This window comes from Hetaerina americana, unplaced genomic scaffold (assembly GCF_022747635.1).
Source record: "Hetaerina americana unplaced genomic scaffold, ioHetAmer1.1.p SCAF_11, whole genome shotgun sequence".
NCBI lineage: Eukaryota > Metazoa > Arthropoda > Insecta > Odonata > Calopterygidae > Hetaerina > Hetaerina americana.
In genome coordinates this window covers 12,315,314-12,336,755 of record NW_027286181.1, presented here as the reverse complement: position 1 = coordinate 12,336,755, position 21,442 = coordinate 12,315,314, and the positions used below count along the sequence as shown (strand labels likewise).

At 38.3% G+C, this 21,442-nt stretch overlaps 2 protein-coding genes across 4 annotated transcripts in view; both read right to left on the bottom strand.

Annotated features, from left to right (window-relative positions):
- Positions 1–11,612: 11,612 nt before the first annotated feature.
- His2Av (Histone H2A variant) lies at positions 11,613–13,406 on the bottom strand. Its single transcript, XM_071599222.1, has 5 exons — positions 13,319–13,406; positions 13,098–13,175; positions 12,774–12,887; positions 12,263–12,392; positions 11,613–12,178 (listed from the first exon to the last, which is right to left on the bottom strand). The coding sequence occupies exons 1-5, from the start codon at positions 13,319–13,321 to the stop codon at positions 12,117–12,119; spliced, it is 387 nt and encodes a 128-aa protein (XP_071455323.1). The 5' UTR covers positions 13,322–13,406; the 3' UTR covers positions 11,613–12,116.
- Positions 13,407–13,770: 364 nt separating this feature from the next.
- The window catches only part of SPARC (secreted protein, acidic, cysteine-rich), a 74,765-nt gene continuing 67,093 nt past the window's right edge, over positions 13,771–21,442 (bottom strand). For all 3 annotated transcript variants that reach the window (XM_071599416.1, XM_071599418.1, XM_071599417.1), the window contains exons 5-8: positions 20,790–20,936; positions 19,083–19,285; positions 15,807–15,954; positions 13,771–14,104 (exon numbers count right to left, since the gene is read on the bottom strand). In XM_071599416.1, coding sequence (XP_071455517.1) covers positions 14,063–14,104; positions 15,807–15,954; positions 19,083–19,285; positions 20,790–20,936 — 540 coding nt within the window. In that variant the 3' untranslated portion in view covers positions 13,771–14,062. The remainder of the gene's footprint in view (positions 14,105–15,806; positions 15,955–19,082; positions 19,286–20,789; positions 20,937–21,442) is intronic.

Genomic DNA, 21,442 nt, shown 5'->3' with positions numbered 1-21,442 from the left:
TTTGTTTATGATCCTGAGAACAACTTTAGCTGCGTGGGATATCAAACTAATTGTCCTATAGTCCTCACATGACGTGGCCTTTACCTTTTTCGGAATCGGAACTAAAACTGCTCTCACAAAGTCTTCCGGCCAGATTCCCTCCTCATAAATGCTACGGATCAGCCCATATAGCCTCTTCCTCCCACATTTTCCTAAACATTTTAAAAGTTCCACGGGAATGTTATCTACCCCCATGGCCTTATTTAGTTTCATCTCCCTTAATGCCCTTTCTATCTCATTGTCTAGTATGCCTGGACCTAAGCTGTCTTCCTCTACGTCATTTTCTTTTTCAATGTCTAACTGTGTTGGTCTGAGTTCTTTACTATACAGTTCTTCTATATACTCCTTCCATCTCTCTTGGATCTTTCCTGCGTCAACTATTACCTTACCCGCTTTATCTCTAACTATTAGCATAGCTCTTCCTTTCTTACTTCCCGATAACGATTTAACTTTGCTGTACAGCGCACCGATTTCGCCCTTCCTCTGGAGACTTTCCATATCCTCGCACTGCGTCTTCCACCATGCGTCTTTTGCCTTATTTGTTGCCCGCCTCAATTTATTGTTCAATTCTTTGTACTTCATTTTGCCTAATTCTGTATTTATATTCTTCCATTTTCGCCGCTCATCCATCTTTGTAATCATCTCATCCGTGATCCATGGTTTCCTAGTCCTTTTAGCGTTAACGGTTCCAATAGTGTCTTTTGCGGCTTTAGACAACCCTTTTTTGATCATTTCCCATTTTTCTTCGATAGTAATAAGCCCTTTACCATCCTCCATTATTTTCTCTACCGCCTGTTTGTATTCCTTCCTTTTCAACCCATTTAATGCTTCTACATTCCATTTTCTAACTCGCCGCCCCTGCCTTATCTTTTTGAAACGTACGCTACATTTCATAACAACTAAATTGTGGTCTGAGTCCGCATCCGCTCCCGGAAAGCTGTGGGAATTTATCACACTATTCCTAAACCTGTGTCTAACCAGGATATAATCTAGCTGATATCTTCCTGAGTCACCTGGCATTTTCCATGTATACCTGCGTCTTTTGTGGTGTCTAAACCAAGTGTTGGTGATGACTAACCCCTGTCTCCTGCAGAACTCAACTGCTTTCTCCCCGCGGTCATTCCTCGTGCCTAAACCGTAGTCGCCCACCTCATCACCATCTCTTCCTTCGCCTACCGTCGCATTCATGTCCCCCATCACTATCAAATGTTTCCCTGCTGGAACACACGCGATCATGTCCTCTAACTGATCGTATATCTTATCGACCTCTTCTTCCTTATGGTTGCTCGGTGGCATGTATACCTGAATAATAACTAAGTTCGTCGGTTCTGCTTTTATCTCCACTAGTAGTATTCTATCCGTTACCTGCTCTATGTTGACTACGCTTCTTCCTACCTCTTCATTTAATACTATGGCAACCCCTCGTTGGCTCTCGTCCCCACCGCTGTATATTATTCTATACTTATCACTCCAGTAATCCCCGCTATCTTTCCATCTCACCTCGCATAGACCTAAAATATCTATATTTCCCCTTTCCATCTCTCGCTTAACATTCTCCAATTTCCCCGTCCTCATCATTGTCCTAACATTCCACGTTCCTATTCTAACTAATTTGGTCTTCTTCTCCTGCGTCTTCTGTCCTGCTGCTGCTGGTTTTCCCCTGCAAGGGTTTCGTGGGATGACGACCGCGGAAGCCTAGCCTCCCCCGCTGCCGGGCACGACACACGGCCGATTGGGCCGAGCCCCGTGGTTGCCAGGACTCAAAATATCTCTATTGTCCATCATATTTTTCTAGGGAATGATAATTGAGGTGGTTTCCCGTTGCCTTCCTCAATAGTGTTTTTAACGTGACACCATCACTTACTGGCCGCCCCACTGGGGTCAGACGCCATTGCAGCCGCCTCACTGAGGAACAGACGCTGCGTGGACTACCTTTCGTCTGGCTCCTAACCTTCGACCTATCTGGCATGGGTGACCCTACCAGGAGCAATTTTTATTACTCCCGCCAGTACAGCTCTAGGGGTCATCGGAACGCACAAGCCCTTCCACCACGTCAAGGTTGTAGTCCGGGGAGGGATATATATATATATATATATATATATATATATATATATATATATATATATATATATGCAAACTTTCAAACAATATAAGAACACATAAAAAGAATACTTCTATTTCTTCCGATGAAGACGAAGCTGAATTCCGTCGAAATGATCAAGAAATAACGTGTGAGTGATTTTTTATGTGTTCTTATATTGTTTGTTGATGCCAAAGTTTGTTATTCAACACTTCCGCGTTACTTCGACGAAATCATATATATATATATATATATATATATATATATATATATATATATATATATATATATATATATATATATATATATATATATACACATTCGAAATATATAATATAATATATTATATATATTCTCTTTATATTATATTATATATAATATATATATTATATTTTTAATATATATGAAATATATATAGCGAGAGAGAGTGTGGGTTTGTTTTAATATTAAAATAACTCGCATCAATATTTCGATGGTCTCAACCACCTTCATCAGAGTAACAGGAGAACATAGCCAATTTAAATTTTCCTTTTCCTACAAACGAACTACCACAAAACAATTTAACCAAGCTTTTGAAACCCTGTACCTCTTACACTTATGCGATCCATTTCGCATCAGAAAGCTGAAGCAACGTTCTCTCCTAACTTACTACACCCCGGGCAAGAGTACGCTTTTCAGGACCGAGAGTAACGTCGGCATAACTCGACATTACGGCAGAGTGAGAGCAAGCAAAAATGTCTTTAATAAATAAATGAACAGTTGTTAAAGGAAGTCATTTGCAAAAAAAGGAATCAAACCTACCGTTTAATAAATAGAATTACTGAAATATGCAAAAGCAACATTAACAAGAGATTGAAATGAGTGAAAAACAACATCGATATGAAAAATGTGTTTTGTCACAGCTGTTTTCGAAGACTTCTTACAGTCGACAGTACGACACATTAAACGCCCACACGGGAGAACACGACCATCGAATGATAATACTGGCTTTGGCCAATCAGGGGGGGGATTACGCAACAATGCGCCGAGGACAACAATCGGAAACGGAACGAAAACAAAACTCTTACCCCGCGGCGCTTTATGCATATCCAAATAAAAAGACTCTTCGGCTAGCTTACTGATGCACGCTGGAGCCGAAATCGAAAGGGGGGTGGAACACTACTCTTTGTCCCCCCCTCCTCCTTTGGCATGGACCTCAAAAGGGGAATGCAAGACCACGCCCACAGAATCCATTCAGAATAGAGGTAGGGCTGTTCGTTAGCATGACCAGACGAATGATACTAGAAGTGACGGAACACGTGAGGACAAGACCGCGCCAAAGTTGGAAGCTAAGTACCCAGAGAACTTCAACCGCACCCATACGGCTTTGAGTCGCAAGTACATAAACCACTTCCCTTCCCCAAAATCCACATATTTTAATGTGAAATAAAATCAAAATATCCGAAGGCACGTATACTAGGAGGAAACAAAGCCATGAACCAAAAAAAACTCTCTTTGCAGTATTGTTTGCTCTGCCTTTTCTGTTTTTAAGATTCCCTCGCCTCTCTCTGTGTGGCTACCTCCTCTACCTGCAGTGTTTGGGCACATTCCTTACCTGTTTCCTTGGGGAGGAGACCGTTGCATGTCCATATGATAGTGGAATTTCGCCTTCTTCCTTTTCAAATGTAGGATTGCACGTTATTGGATAAATTTCTTACGCAATCTTAAGGTGCAATTATTTGTCGGATGATGGTACTCGTATATGTAATTGTATGCGTGTAGAATGAAGGGATTTTTATAAGAATATATACGCCACGGTGGCTATAGTTTTGCATGTATGTGTTGATTTTCCATGTGGTTTTATTCTTTTTACGGGTGGTTACCTAACACCCGTAAAAACCTGCCACACGCTCTTGCGGAGGCTTGCGGGGTATTATGTAGATGAATGTGATTATACCGCCGTCAGTCAACAAATGGACGTTCACGGAGAATCTTAGCAACGCGGGATGGGATTTTCAGTTTTCAAAAGGAATGCTTAAAAAAAATATTCCCTTGACCCCGTGATTACCATTAAAAAATGTGTAATTTTAGGAAAAAAATGTATATCCATAAAAAATTTACCGTGCAAAAATTCACATCAAGAAAAGGGGTAATGTATGCACTAAACTAGGAAGAGTGATAAGGGTCAATAGGCTGGGCATGTTGGACGAAATGAAGATAGGAAGGAAGTATGCGGAATTGAATAGGGGCCTATTTCAGGGTTGAATGTATGTGGTTCATTTACATACCCTGAGTAATACCCTGCAAGCCACCGGGAAGGTGTGTGGCAGGGGGTCTATCCACACCAACCATGCACAGTACACGAATAGACGACGTTACGCTCTATGCATGAGCCTTACTACAGAAAAAAAAACTCATTAAACTATTAAACACTTATCCGAAACAAGAACAGCACTGAGTGTTCTTTCAGGAGAGGCGGGGGAATATATCTTTGCATACTTGTAAAGGATGTGTCCATTCGAAGTATCAACAATCACACACATCTAAATAATACCCCGCAAGCCGCCGCGGGGGAGTATGGCGGGGGGTGGTAGGCCGTAAAATAGAATAAAACCAAATCATGTTACCTCTACGTAAATATTAGTTTGTCCATGCACTCGATAAATGTAAATCACACGAAATAAAGTACAATCATGAAACAATATTCAATAGAAGGATCCGTACATTGATATAATGCTGTAGAAAGTTTAAAAAGACGAGTCTATTAAATAAAAAGAATAAAATGCAAGAAGAAACAAAATGCAAGATATCGACGAATGTATACACTACCAATTCAAACTATCTCCTACACGATTACCATAATATCTATTTTGATCTACATCTAACATCTATTATAAGAATTAATTTTCTATAACATACAGACCGACTACACGTTTTCATATTTTTGAGTGACATATTGTAATTCTACCACTAGAAGAAGAACAGTAGACTCTACATCTCAATTAAAACTAACAGTTCTATTAAGTAGATATCAATTATCAACAGCCATTCTTTATTCCATTGTCTCTCTCAATTTTTTCCGCCATTTGTTCGAATGACTACGGTTGTTAAATAAACTAAGCAGTGTTCATTTCAGTTGACCATTTTCTAAAAATTACAGGAACGACCGTTAGAACACCAGTATGTGGTCTACAGGAAATTCTTCGCAATTCTCAAACAACTGAAATGCGACGGCGTTCATATAAACATTTGTGTATTGTTGCGTTGTTTATAGATACGAGCCAAAATATGGTCTACTCTGATTGGCATGTAGTGAATAGATCCATACGTAATTAACGCGTCTTTATAAGGTGTGCTAAGCGAGGTTACCCGAAGACTTAATCCATAAGGAGAAGATACACTTCCTGTCTTCAAATATGGTATCTTTAAGAAGATGAGTATGTCAATAGTAGCTTGAAGTTTAAGTAACATTTTTGGGATTGAGTCATCCCCTGTTCGTATTAAAACTTTTTGATTTGGTGCTCATCTGCATCTACATATTACCCCGCAAGCCGCTGCAAGGGCGTGTGGCAGGGGGTGCTAGGTCACCACCCGTAAATAGGAGCAAACCACATTAAAAAATCAACGACATGCAAAACTACACCCACAGCGGCGTACACACTCATGCAAAAATCCCTTCATCCTACATTCAACGCTCTGCAACGAACATGCAACACAAAACCCTCCCCCCCCCCCCAAAGGAGACTGTGAAAAGTAGGGAATGGGTAGTAGGGTCCCCCCTACTGGTCAATTCTTCACGTTAATAAAAAAGTATTTTTGTCATCGCACTCACTTTCTTTCTGCAAATTATTATGTACTATTATGGACTGAATAGGACATAAATAAAGAGATTCTATGGACACATTTTCCACCTAGTTCACCTTTTCACGAAACAACTCGGTGTAACGTGAAATGTCAACCCAACGAAGGCAACAAATAAACTTCAAATGGCAATGACGACGACAAAGAAAGTACGGCGGGAAAATCTTATAATACAACCCGGAGAAAGAAATATTTTAATCTTATTGGAATTGATCTTATTTTTCATAAAATAAGACGTCTCCATCCTTCATACTGCAGAGCTCTCAAGGAGGATGACAGGGGCTGATAGATAAACAGTCATCAGGATAATTAGTGACTATTCGTGTTGAATATCATGTAATATTTTTCGATTCGATACGTCGACCGCAGTCCTTCCTACCGTTGAGGAGTGAATGTGACCTATTACGTCAAAACAGCTGCATCGGGGAAACAAATTACCATGGAAAAAACTTGCACTACTAACCCCAGGCAGGACAACGTAATAATAAAAAACCAATATTATGAGAGAACAGTTTTTTCTCGCATATGCTAGCTCCGCATTCAACACATTCCGTTGGTAATAGCACAACAATTTACAAGCGCATATCATTTGGGATCCCCCCGTAGGGACCTTGATTATTCAAATCTAACCAGAAATAATTGAGTAGAGTCAGGCGTGATGTTATGGAATTCCAACATAATAAAGAAAAAATAGCAACGATTTCCGATGTAATACATCGAATAATTTTAGCTCTAAATGGTATTCTATAGAGATACCACACCTTTAAGTTTCGGAAAATTATTTGACAGCCAAAGAGTCTTAGGTAAGGAATATTTAAGAAATTACTGCAGAAAATGCAAAACTCCAAGTAGACAAAACGACACAGAACATTAATTATCTACCTAGCACCATCTGCCACACACCCTTGTGGCGCCTTGTAAGATATTATTTAACCGTTTCAAGTATGTTTTCCATGGACACGGTCTGAACAACGACATACTTATTTGCCTCTCCTGACAACGCAAACTAAAAACCTAAAATTCTTCTCCATATGTCCCTCTTATTTTGGCTAATTTTGGTCCAAAACACTTCGGATATAGGTTAACCGTTCCACCTGCCCTAGGTTTTCACCTCCTATTTTAACGATTTTCTTTTCCATTTCTTAAAAACCTCAGAATCTTTATTTTGTTTACATTGATTCTCACCCAAAACATATTTCACTAATTTTCTAATTCTGTCGGGAATACTGTAAACCATTGGCTGACTGGCTAAATTAAGTTAAATCATCTGGCACCAGACAATTATTAGACATCTTATTTACAACTACGTTCGTCAAAACGCGTGAGCCGCGAAGGGAGGTGTATGGCAGGGAATGTTCCCACGCCGGACTTTTTAAGACGTGGTTGAATAAATAATTTGTCTCGACAGAACTGTACCTTTCTAAAAACCTTTAAACACTTGCTTCCCTCGCATTTGATGAAACATCCACAATAGCTTATCGTATTACATCTACATAATACCCTGCAAGGACGTGTGCTAGGGGGGCAGTAGGTCACCAGTCACCATTTAACCCTTCTACTTCCTCATACACCTGACAACCCGCGATCCGCCCAAAAACCGCGTGGAAAGGAGACGACCGAACACCATTCTTGCAACGCACGAGATGGGTTAGCAGCTATTCTTATGCCTACACAAAGAGGACACGAAAAAACATCAAAAGAGGGCAGGTACAGATGAATTTCGGACACTTATTACCGGGTAGTATTCTACACTTTCGTGTATTACGCCGAAACAAGTAACACGATTATTACCCACCATTACATTAAATACGAAGATTTTTGAACTTAATATATAATTGCTTAATTGACGACATCCACAACGTCACAATGTCTGCTAAATGCGACTCCGTTTGTGATACCATGTTCTTCTACCAGTCTTCGTGTCGACATAACCCTTTCTTTCCACCCTTTTTCAGCTCGCCCCGATTTACACAATAGTCTTTTTGAGTTCCACACCGACAACTAGAGAGTTAAACTTAGCCTTGCATTAAACTGGTATATACTATCACTGCAATTGGTCACAGATAAATATACATATACTTCAAAAGAGGGTCCAGACACGTAGGGAATCCTTTTTCTATTTCTCTCTCACAATCCTAGACCAGGGCTTAACATTAAAGTGCGACAATTCGACCATGCCGTAAGTAAAGAAAGTATAATTTAATTAGCCCAAAAACAGCATAAAGCCAAATACATCTACGTAAATAGGTCACCACACGTAAAAAGGAACAATATACAACATGCAAAATCAACACATATATGCAAAACTATATCCACAGTGGAGTATACACTCATGCAAAAATCCCTTCATCCCACACGCATACAAATACACACACTGTCATCCAACAAACAATTTATACACTGTTTAATTACACTGAACGAGTAACAAAAATACCGAATGATATCAATATAAACTAAACGGATAACAAATAACAATACCCAGCTCCATTAACACTAATAATCACCGATTAAACTAATGGCAGGTGACTTAACACCCCCTGCCAATTTCCCTCTCTGGAACTTTCAGAGTAATACGGGGGTGTCGATTTTGGCCCATACTCCCTGTTTTATGGATATTCAAAATCTCCCTACCACACCAGTGCAGTCTAGTCAAACAATTTCATTCTGTAGCCTTCACTCGCGAACTAAGCGGCTATTCATTTTCCTCGAAGAAGACAACCATATAGTTATCCATTTATGTCCCAAGCCACCCACGTCACTGATAAATGCCGCGGTTGGCGAGGCATGTGTCGCGAAGATAAGCACATTATAAGACTGAAATATGAAATGCAGTCTACGGAGTCTTCAAATCAGTTTATTTACAGAAGTAATTAGTTGAGACGGTTCACATAACTGGCAATGGTTTTCGATGCACGAATGCGAGAGTATTTTTTCTGTATTTTGTAAAGATTACCGTTTGTAAATTTCGTTAATTGTAAAATGTGTTTGTAAATATTACCGCGTTTTACAATACTGAGATCTAAACGCGACCACAGAGGCAAAGTGAAATGAAACTGAAAATTTCGTATTGCATATCAAGTGCAATGGTTCGTTAATTTTAGCTTCACGGCAACGGATTTCTTGCATGTCGACTCTCCGCATGGGCCAACGTAATCTTAAAAGAGAATGAAGTCAAAACACCTCGCCCTGCTAGAAACAAGCTCTCCTCCAAGACGACGAAAGGATCAGAGTGGATGGGAAGGGGGTGGGGATCCATTGTGGAATAACCTTGGAAACTGGGGTCGTAGATCTTCCCCTCCCACAAACTTTTCCGCCTCTCGTAATTTTCCCCAAAATAATTTCAAGAGGTTGGACAGGGTCAAAAGAAATTAGTCCCACGGACGCGCTGGGTTCGCGCGAAGAAGTGCCTTAACCCTCTCACTTTACGAGGAAATATTAAAGTTCGTGGCAAGCGCGTGCATGCGTCAAATGCAAATTTTAACACACTTGGACGGGAAGAGCATATCGACAACCACATGAAATCCGGTAACCTGCCCACATATGACACGAATCGTCATGGAACAGCAAACAATTCTCTTATCAAAGTTTTCACAGTCGAGATGTGATCAATTAAATGAAATTGAAATGCCCCAGGAGGTCCCACCGATCCATAATTAATTAATTACTATCCTGCCGTTACAGAACAGACAGGACAAAGAACACAACCAAAACGACGCCTCGCGCTGTTCTCTTATATTGTTGTTGTTATTTACGTTGCTAAGGGAGAAAAGTGTTGACGGTACGGATCAAAAGGGAAGCTCTTGTTGCAGGAAAGGAATTAAAACGATTATGGAAAATAAATCCTAGAGCACAGCGAAAGATTAATCAACTTTTTCTGTTGCTGGAATTTCCGAAGATTTAAGAATTCCGAAGTTTCTCACGTCCCAACGGTATCCGAAAGGGAAACGCTAGAAGAGGTCATTACTTCGGGATCGGAACGGTTGGGCTATAAGGTCACTCACTTCACTCTCGGCCCGACAAATGAGGGAGGGAGGTCTCTAAAAACACCTTGCGAGGAATTTCCGCCTTTCCAAGACATCCGGTTCCTTAGCCTTGAGAACGATTCACACCCTCACGCACCGACATTGAAGTGGCTTTGACTCGGGCCATTAACCGTTTCTCGAGAAGGCAGAAGTTTCAATCCAACCACGAAGAAGGTAGAACCATGGAATATGATTGCGAGGTAATGGACAAAAGGGGGACACCCGAGGAGAAAAGGCGATGGAATTCCTTTCGCCGCACTACATCTCCACGGAACTATAACGGAGAAAGCATACGACTGAGCGGAAAAGACACCGAAGGAGAGAGGCCGCTGTCACCGGCAAGACTGGTCTCCTCTTCGCCTCCCTCACGCGAGGATTAACAGGTAGACAGGCACAGATTGACTATTATGGCGTAGGGGAGAAAGCCCTATCTCCGAGAATAAATGAAAGTAATACCCATTTAAGGATGGCATAATGAAAAATCTGGCCGACGGAACGGTAACCATCGCCCGTGCGAATGAAGCGGAGCGAAAGAAAGGCCTTGCAACTAGAAAGTAAGAGTCTCACTGCGCGGATTTCACTTCGTGTGACCGCCAAGGTTTCGTAGGCCCTCGGGAAGGATAAAGATATAAAGTGACGTGGCGGGAGTAGAAGCGAAGAAAAACGAAAATACAAAACTTGGAGAGTTTGACCCCAAGCATGTTCACAGAGCATTACGGGATGCTCAAAGAAACACGAAACTTTCATGAAGCATCCCGGCGAAGTGAAAAGTCACTCACCACCCACGCGAAGACATAAACAATTTCACGTGTCATATCCAATCCCGAAAGTTTGAACATAAAATTAGAACTAAAAACAACTTTCGCCGTATAGCATCAAAGGAAAGTTTGAAGTTCTTAGCGGACAATGCTACAGATCAACAACCAAAAAAATTAGTGTCTGAGGAGTTTTTAAAAAAAAAGTTGAAACTCACCTGTTGAGATGACAACGCACCCTCCCCCCGGAGACACGGGAGCAGAGAAGGTTGGATCAACTGTTGAGTGATTTAATTACCATGGACCCGGTTACAAGTTCCGAAGTATTCCTGTGATTAAGGTAACACACTAGGCGCAAGTTTGCGCGAAACCAAAACAAGTAATTTCCCCCACAACACGATTCCTCAGCACAAGACACACGATAATGTAACCAGTGTATGTATATCCCAATGCGCGCAGGACGTCTTTGGCACGAGGCTTCTCCGGAACTTCCGAAGAAGAAACTACCCTCTCGTCTGGCCGCGGGATTCCACCTTGCCCTCCCCTTTCCCCTTCCACCTGACTACTCGCCTTGCACGTTGCCAGTTGAGTTCAGGACGTAGTTCCCCGGCAAGTGCCCCAGAGGACGCAGCGGGTTGAATTCGGAACCAAACAACATTCCTACATCTGATTCTCACAACCGCCGCGCTGGAGTCTTCCGTGAATTTAAGCTAGCCCCCGCCATCTACCGCACAAAGCCAGAAACATTACAGACCCAAGTGTGATACTTACCCACCAGCTGGCGTTATAACCCCACCCCCGTAAGCGTCCTGCCACATTGACAAATTTTAATCGAAATAATTAACGCAAATTCACGGATAACTTAAAACAATCAAATAAACTCAATTACACAAATTATGTTTATTATATCAATGTACGTCCTACATCTAATACTTAAAGACATTTTTCGTGAAATGCATCTAAAATCTAATGTATTTCCAAAACAGAATTAGTCATTCATGCTCTGCAACAATTTGTACTGCATTCATATTGGTCAATACCTTAATATATTAAGTCATACAACACATGCATTCTTTAAAATGAGAACAATCATGAACAAATATTTAGCCAAATATGGTGTGAACAGTAGAAAAAAATAAACACTGGTTACAATGAAAAATTATTTACCGCGAGTAAATGTTTCAATATGAATTGTAATAGAGTCCATTACTTGAGTTTAACAACGAACTATGTCACAACAACACAGCGCCGGATAAAACCCAACAGGACAATAGTCATTGGCATTTGGATGAAACACACCATACTTTGCAGTCTTCACAGCAACTTCAGTGGCAATCAAGAAAATCACAACTGCTCTGATTAAAAACTGTGATCGAAACTTTATGCAGGCTTCTGAGATCCCTTCTTTCCGATGAGAGACTTGTGGATATGAGGGATAACACCTTAAAATGAAATAGTGCTGTTAGTTACCGTTCAAAATAAAATCTCAATATTTGACCAAAATATTAACTTCTTAAAACACTTGCCTCCTCCAGCAATGGTTGCCTTTATAAGGCTGTCCAATTCTTCATCTCCTCTGATTGCAAGCTGAAGATGACGAGGCGTAATACGTTTTACTTTGAGATCTTTGGAAGCATTGCCTGCCAATTCCAGCACCTGTAATAGTAAGGAAATGCTGCATATTAACACTCAATGTCACCAAAAAATACAATGAATATTTACGTAAGTGTTCGATAATTTGTCACAATGCACAACAACCACCGGAAATTTATTAATATCACAAACTCGTACAAATAAAATTGATAAATAGTTCGCGCCATTTTTGAACCAAGGCAAGCCAAGCGGGCTACAACTTCGCCTTATCCTGACGTATTTCATATTGACATCATCGAATATTACACTACAAGCACAAAACTAAACCAACAGTATCCTAGAAAACACTTTGGAAGCAGGAAACTATACCGATAACACCTTATTTCCCCAATAGGCCGGGTAATGTTTCACGAATATCAGCCATTTTGAATACAGTTAACTCACCTCAGCAGTTAAATATTCCAAGATCGCAGCGCTATAAACTGCAGCAGTAGCACCAACTCGTCCGTGACTTGTTGTTCGATTTTTTAGATGTCTGTGTATTCTTCCCACGGGAAACTAGAAACGAATAAAAATACAGTTGATGGTGATCCCACAAGACAAACAAACCAACTACCGTTCTTCGGCAACGAACCAGTTGACAGAGTTAATTTCAAAAAACCCACGATGAACAGCGAAAGAAAATTAATTCACGTAATGCATAAGCTTAGAGCTCAACATACACACAATTTGAAAATAAATTATACGTTATAATCACAGAAAACCAACCTGCAAACCCGCCCTCGCTGAACGGGATACAGCTTTCGCCTTGGCCTTTCCAGAGTCCTTACCCGCTTTTCCTCCTGCCTAAAATTGTCAAAATATAGGGTTAATTTTCGAGCTAGAATCTCCAAACTTCAGGAGTCGACAGATAAGAGACCAAAGTTTAAGATTATGACAAACTTAAGAACCGATGGACATTATTAACCATAATAACTTTGGATTCTTACCATTGTGCAACGACTATCTTGACCAAACAGCTACCAACGCTCTGCGTGCCCGCCAAACAAAACGATTTGATGAAAGTATGAAAGTGATCACGTGACCGCTCTAAGCCAATGAGATTGCACTCCTTTTGAAATGACTAGCGCGGGACGCGCTCCATCTATTGATCAAGCTTACCGTTACTGAGTCACACAAAATGGCGTCTGTGAGGTTCCGTATATAATAGAAAAATATTTTTATAATTTATGTTCTCTTTGATTTTCTATTGTAGGTGCTAGTATTACAAGGGCAACTTCCTAAATTAATTTTCTATTGCTTCAGTTACTGATGATGTTATATGGCCTATAATTACAGTAGTATACTGACTTTTGTTTCCGTTAAACTACACTTTTCTAGCGAACACTCGGGGTCAAAGGAATTTGAAAAAGGTATCCATAGTTTTAATAAGAAAATTCAATTTCATTGGCAGTGTTTATTTCGAATACAAGTACAATTACTGTGAATAGAAAAATTCTACATCACTAATTCATCTCAATCTCGCACATAAGTAGTTAACATCAATTGTTTGAACATTGTGAGTTGGTTAAATACATGAACGCTTGATGGTTGATCACAAAATGATGAGTGCTTTGGCACACATGGAAAATTTCAGATAGCACCAATAAAATTAAAAACATTCATTCAGCTGGACAATGTTAGTGAGCATATACGAAGTACAAGTCAGCGTTGGAATGCTCAGCAACAGTTGCTCAGTCTCCCCGTACGTCGTCACACTTTTCTTCCAAGTCATCCTGGAAAAGAACAAAAATAAGTATTGCAGTCCCAAAACTCCCTATCCTAAGACTATCTTGGAAATCTACCACTGATCCAATATTATTTGACAGTATGCACTTAACTTCTCTTAATATTTTTCAATTATTTTTCCTTTCTGTGAATTAATGCTAAAAGAGTTGTAAAAACTGCGAAGTTACTTATATTCATGAAAACTCACTATAATTTCCCCTGACAATAAGGCATGCAATACACTGACATGAATCTCTTATTCGAATTTTTTTTTTAAATTCACCGACACTCCGCAGTTACAACAGTGTAAGACTCGGATGCTTTGCGTGAGAATAAATTAAGAGTATGACATGGTACCAATGCCTAATGAAATGGTACCAATATCTAAAGCTATAAAATACCTACTTTATGGTACTCAGCCACATATGCAGAGGCATGCGGAAATACATTACCCATAATCGAATGCATACACATATATATGTATTACAAAGGACTTCTGTTCACTCCAAATAAATATGCATAAATAATTGTGACTATAAGTACTGAGGTTCACAGCTTCAACTTCTCAAGCATAACACTACAGACACGTCAATACCCTGACATTTAGCTGCTCAATAACAACAAACCACTGGGGTAGAAATAAACATAGCTTACCTCTAACTAGCATCACAATAGGAACAAGGAAATAATTCTATTCTTTTTAATGGTTACCAATGTTTGTGGATCAGCAGGCATTTCCGAGTCTGAAAATTTAAATTGCATGATTTTTGTTTTCCAAAATTAGTTGCTTAGTCACTCCTGTGACAATTCCCTTTCCAGACACTTATACACATCAATATAATAAACAGGTCAACCTAAGAGTAATTAAAATGTCATAATTTGACAGCAACTGTGAGTTGACAAAATTTGTGAATGAATGGTTTTTAACTACATATCATTGAGAATTATTATGGTGGGATATTATCCTGGTAGATTCAACCACAGGGATGAGAGAGAGATGGACACAGCCAGATTAAATTACTCATTCTTCCCTTGTATGATAGGCAAACATGACAAAATAAATCCCAAGCACCCAAACATATCAACTTGAAGACTTTAAGACCATAATGTAATGATTTAGTCAAACACCAATAATAGCATGAACAGAGGAATGCATGCCCGTAAGTGTTTTCGTATGTTAGCTAAAATATACATTCATATGGGCATATGAACTTAAATTTCCATGGATGTCTGTTGCCCTAGCACTGACTCCCCTGCAACATACCCTTGCGGCATCTTGCAGGGTATGAACGCAGACGATACATACTCACCAGTGAATATTTAAGGTGCAGTCTCCGCAAATATCAACCAAAACCATTTTCCAGACCTGACATTGACTTTTTTTACTATTGTTCTGCAATGCATAATGCTATGCAGCTCTTGAATTCAGACACTACTTCCAGAAAACATTTTATGGATACCCAAGACCTTATCTACAATGCCAGTATCCCAATTATTTTTTTTACAATATTAATTTAAAAAGTAAATTATTTCAAAATTGAATGAAAGTTTCATTTGATATCACAATTCTTGTGTTACCAGCTTATAAAAACACTGGTTAAATTTCTAATCAGATTTGAATTGATTTAATATTGAACGAAAATGGTTTAAATTTGGTCAAATAGCTTCAACATATGGATAAATATAATGAAAATTTGGAACTCTAGTAACCTCTTCCAATTCAAGGCATGACCCCCACTCCTTCAGGGAGATTTTGTGGTTATCATCTGCATCACAAGAATTCAGGAATGGTGCTATGCAGTGTTCCAGCGCCATTAGTGGTGCCCTTATTGGGAAGAGCTCGTGGCGAGAGACAGCCCTGAAAATAAATCACAGGAGAATGTTTCATCCTTGAATTTTAAATACTCTTGTCAATTCATTATTGTTTTCTGTTAATTATCACATTTTTCTTTCAACCATGGTGCTCAAGAGAGCACACTACAATCTTAAAAAAGGAACAAGCTATAAAATTACAACAATTTTTACTGTTGAAATCATATGGGTAACTTAAATCTTGAGAACATGAAGGTCAGCCCTGTCCAATATCTTGAACTTATCAAAAATTAGTCAGAACAGTGATAATTAAAATGACAATTTCTCTGCACTTGATTTCTTCAAACAAACTTCAGCAATTCATTCTTTTAACTCTTTATTATATGCAGCATTTAGCTCTACTGAGATAATCACTTTTTAAGCACAATCCTTTGTTGAACAAGCATTTTCTTAAAATATGTTTTAGACATTTTTTTACTAAAAATTTTATTTCATAGGATACCATCATATAATACTTTCATTCAAACTCAACAAGAAAGACAATGCTATTCTTGGAAATCTTTAATGCAATATGACCAGGGATAAAATTAAGCCTAAGAGTAGGGCTTCTTTATTTCCAGCGATATTATTAATTTCCTTCACCATGGACTCAACTGTACCAGATTGAAGGGTTTTCTCTTCATCATGGCACATAGTACGGTCCTACAAGAAGTAATTTAGTTGAAAATCATCTAAAGAAAAACTTTTGTAGGGTATTTAAGAAGGTGAAGAAGTCGATACTGAGGACCTTAAGTTGAAGACAAAGAAAAGAGAGGTTAAAACTATGACAGGCCTCTCTGAATGTTTAAGACTTACAAAATTGGTCATTGAGTAAAGAAGTTAAATATATAGAGAAGGAGCCTAAAGGATTTGGATGTCTAGAAGAATGAAGAAATTAAAATGTAGCGGAAAGGAAAATGTATGGAAAAGTTCTGGACCATGGCAGGGGAAAAGAACTGGGAGAAATTTTAAGGATCTAAAATTGGATGCCGGTCATAACGAATGGCAGTGTCATAGAGAGGAGAATGTTGGGAAAATGAGGTAGAGGAAGGAAAAGTGCAGTAATTTCAGATGGAATGTTAAGAGTTTATGCAGAGCTGAAACAAGGTGCTATAACATTAGATGCTGTATAAGGTAGGACTAAAAGAGAAAAGTTGCAGCCCCAGAATCCATTATAAACCTACCTTAGACCAGTAGTCTGCTGCTTATAATAATGTGTTGTTCCAATAAAAAAAATTGCTGAATGGGAAGTTTGAGAAATCAAGGAGTTCACTTTCAACTTGCCAACATTTAATATCACCATTAATTTAAATTACAAAAAAAAACTATGAATGGTGGTGCAACCTTCACGTTTGCCATTAATTAAAGGAAAGCCCCAAGAAAATGATAAAAATGGATACAATGGTTAAATGAGTACCAAAACATGAACCATGATACCAGGAAATTCATTTAGTATATTAATTACATCCTTCATAGTTTTTTTAAATTAACTAAAGGCAATCGCGTCTATCAATAGATATGTTTCATCTTTTTCACGGTCACCCAAGTATCTCATTTAAAAAAGTCACCCCAATGTATTTGAATAAATGACAGTTTCCTGTATTTTCAGGACAAATTATGGCAAATCTTTGAAACTTAAAAATATATGTACACCTGATGTCCAGTGATTCAGTAATATATCACCAGTCTTCCTACTCAACAGAAGAACCTTTCTGTTTAATATATTCTTCTTACATTTTTATGATTTGAGCTAATTTGGAGAGGTTAATACTAACTTTCATAGAAGTAAGTGATTGGTCGTTACTCAAATCCAACTATGCTTTCACAAAATGTATTCGTTCCTGTAAATGGTCCACACCCATAGTGAGGATTAGCAAATGCCATAAATAAGTAAATATTTCTGAATCTCTAACATAAATGATCTAAAAATAACCAGAAATCAATACTTAACATCACATCATTACATAGTTCAGCTCTGCAAATTTACCAATTGTTAATAACTAACAATTAGCCTATTGTTATTAACTACAGATTTACCTATTGCTATTGATTAACAGTCAAAATTAGGCTTTTGAGTTAAGACTTCTGACAGAGCAAAAATAAAACCTTACCAAAACCAACTTTCACACTTCATTAAATCCCATTTTGCTTATTTTCATGAAAATATCACTTATATGAGCGCACATACCACTCTTTGGATTTAATGTCACCATCTTCACTAACACGGTCAAATATGAACTACAAAGGAACCCAATTATTATTCCCTCAATTATACCAGTGTCCCAGGCATAATGAAGTCAAAATTTGCTAACATCAAACTGGAGACATGTTACTGCTGAATTTCTGTACCTGCCTCATTGACAATCTTGTCATGTGAACCCTTTTTGAAAGAGATTACATACAGGTACCTTTCTCCCAGATCACCTTAATGCAGTTTACCTTTGCATTTATTGACAACCATGTTTTTCTCTTTTTACATTTTTATTGGTGTGTGCTCAGAGAAAACTGTTGGTTTACACAATTTAGCAGCCTTCATACACTGGGGTATTATTACCATGCCTAATTTTTGAAAAGAGAAGGCAATTATAAGGATATTGCCCTTTGTATCCAGTCATTTATCTTAGCCATTCACTTTGAAGAACCCACCAAAACATAACCAGAAACATAACCTCTTGACATCCTCAACCCGGGTGAAACAGACCATTAATGATGACGTAACCTTTGGGTATGCTTACAGGAAAAGATAAATTGGCCAAAATTCTTCAGGGGAATGGAGGGGGACTCAAATATTGACCTAACAAAAGATCTGATACTTCATAAAGCTTTATCTCAAAGGCATGTCCATAATAAAACCTGAAAATTAGAGTATCCATAATCTCCCTTACTAAAAAGAAGCCCTCCAGTTATGTGCAAGACAAGAACTCTTCAGTACAAGTGTGCACTGAAGGGGGCTATCATCCATCCCATAAGTAGGTACTCAACAGAAATCCATTAATTTAAGCAGAATGGCTGAGAGAACCAGTGCAGAAAATCTTCAGCTTTTTATTTCACTGACGTTGCGTGCTCATTACAATTTCACTGCACTTGGGATGGCACACAGTTTGAAATTACCAGGTAACTCTTTTCAAAACAAACCTGTCATGAGGATGGCCATCCAAGTCACACCATTTCCAGATGGCAGCATTCGTCCAACGTCTTGTGAGGTTTGTCTCTGCCTCACGTTCCATCTTGAAGTAGTACGGGGTGAGTTCCTGCCTATCAGCCAAATCCCTCATGATGTTGAACAGCCAGTCACGCATTCTGCGTGGGAAATCTGCCATCTCCTCAGGTTTGCAAGGCTAACAAATGGATGCACAAGAAGTTGGATTAAGTGCAGAACTAGAAAACTCCACTTATATAGAGATAGATGTGTGTCCAAGAAGAATGACGTATCCTAGGTAGGGGTCAAGGCCCTTCACCTGATCCTACTTTCGAATACATGTGGTCTTTTTATCACAAAATTATCCAATCCAAAATGCATTTGCCTCTGAGTTAGTGTGATTATTTTAAAATTTAGCATGCTTTTCAACATTTCTGCAGGTTAAAAGTAATGAAATGTAATTTTCTGCAGGTTAAAAGTAATGTAATGTATATGTAATTTTCGTTGTAGAGTTATCTTTGACCTAACCTGACCGTTGCCACCAGGAAATTTGCCTAATTGCAACGTAATTGTGTAAATAAATAAATAGAAATCATTTTTGTTCAGTAATAAAAATTTCCCACACCCAGTTTTTGAAGATCCACGACTGAGCCATAAGTTCTTGTTGTTCACCTGATAATGGTCTCTAACCTTGTGAGGACCTTTTTAAGGTGCAAATGAGGGATTTTCAAAGTTTATATAGAAATTGATAAAGGCCGATGGATGCTGCCGATGGTTAAGACCTGCTAAGGATAGCTTAAATCAGGGTATCCTGAAGGTTCAGCATTAAAACCAATTAAGAAAATGAAATGATGGGGCAAAAACAATGATTTTAGAACAAATTTCTGAATAATCACAGGTAATTAGAAGAATTAAAGCAGCATTGTTTTGGATTCCACAGCATAAGGCTTCATTTCATGGAAGTTTGGAATTTATATTTATTATACTTTTACATGGAATGATTCAAGGCACCACATCTAAGAATCAAGTTGTCATAACGAAGAATCAGAATCAATAAGAGTTTCGATTGGTGATTTAAGTCTCAAATATAATTACTTTTACTTAACTTGAAGATGTCACAACATAATGAAGCATATTACAGCAGAAATTATTCATTGAAAAAGTATGATTGCTTCAACAAGAGTGATTACACTCTTGGTACTGAACAAATTTAATTGGATCCAGTCATATTTCCACCAAATCCTTTTCCACTAGCAACATAATATACTGATCCCAACGTTCTACCCAAACCATCACAAGGGGGACATATAATTTGATGTAACATCCATAATACATAATACCATAACTCAAATATGATGTCTCATAATTTAACCATAAAATATGTATTATTAAATTCATAAGTAATATCATATGTGTATATGTATTACATTAGGTGTCATGTATATATATACATTATAAGTTATAACTTTTATGAAAATCTCATATGCACAGGGAGCAGCAACATAATTCCTTTTTTAAAATATATGCCATTATTTAACCCAAAAAAATTTTTTAATGTCTTGTATCGACTTTACTTATTTCATCCTCTTAATTGTACTTTGATTAGGTTATATTCTCTCCTTGTGTTATATTCTCAACCAAACTCCAATAGCAGGTTTTCTGCTGAAAGTTAAGCAAGAAAGAAAGCACCCTGGAAAACTTACCGGCATTTCCCTACACTCGCCGTAATATTCAATGTGGATATGCTTGAATTTCTCTCCCAAGCACCTCTCATCATCTTTGGTACACCAGCAACGCATCTGATAAATTTGGCAGTCAGATCCCCAGGTCTCATTGTGGTTGGAACAAACCTGAAAATAAAACAAAGGAAAAACAAATTTAGTGCGTACAGTTTTGCGTTCTTCATAATAAAATTCCAAATTTAAAAACCAAAAACTCCACATCCCCAGCAACTCAAATCAGTTTCTAGTGGATCTTGCAAGCCTATTAAGCTAATTAATAGATATTAAGCTTGATATAAACATAAGCCTTTTTCCCAAAAGCCTCAGGACCACCCAGAAAAACATTGGATATGCGCACCCAAGTGAAGCATGATTAAAAATAATTCACACCCTCAATGCATAGCTTATGTATTTTATGTGATGTTATTTTTCAACGATGAATTTAATAAGAATTATACTATGTTTTTACGATATGGCCACTGCAATGCTTCTCAAAATATATATTATCTCATCATGAACTTCTTTGCCAAAATAAAGAGCATGAACTTTTGAAAAAGTAACGTCTATCATTTAACAAAACAATCATAAAATGCAACTGTAATTGACTGCATGGCTCATGACAACCACATCTTCAA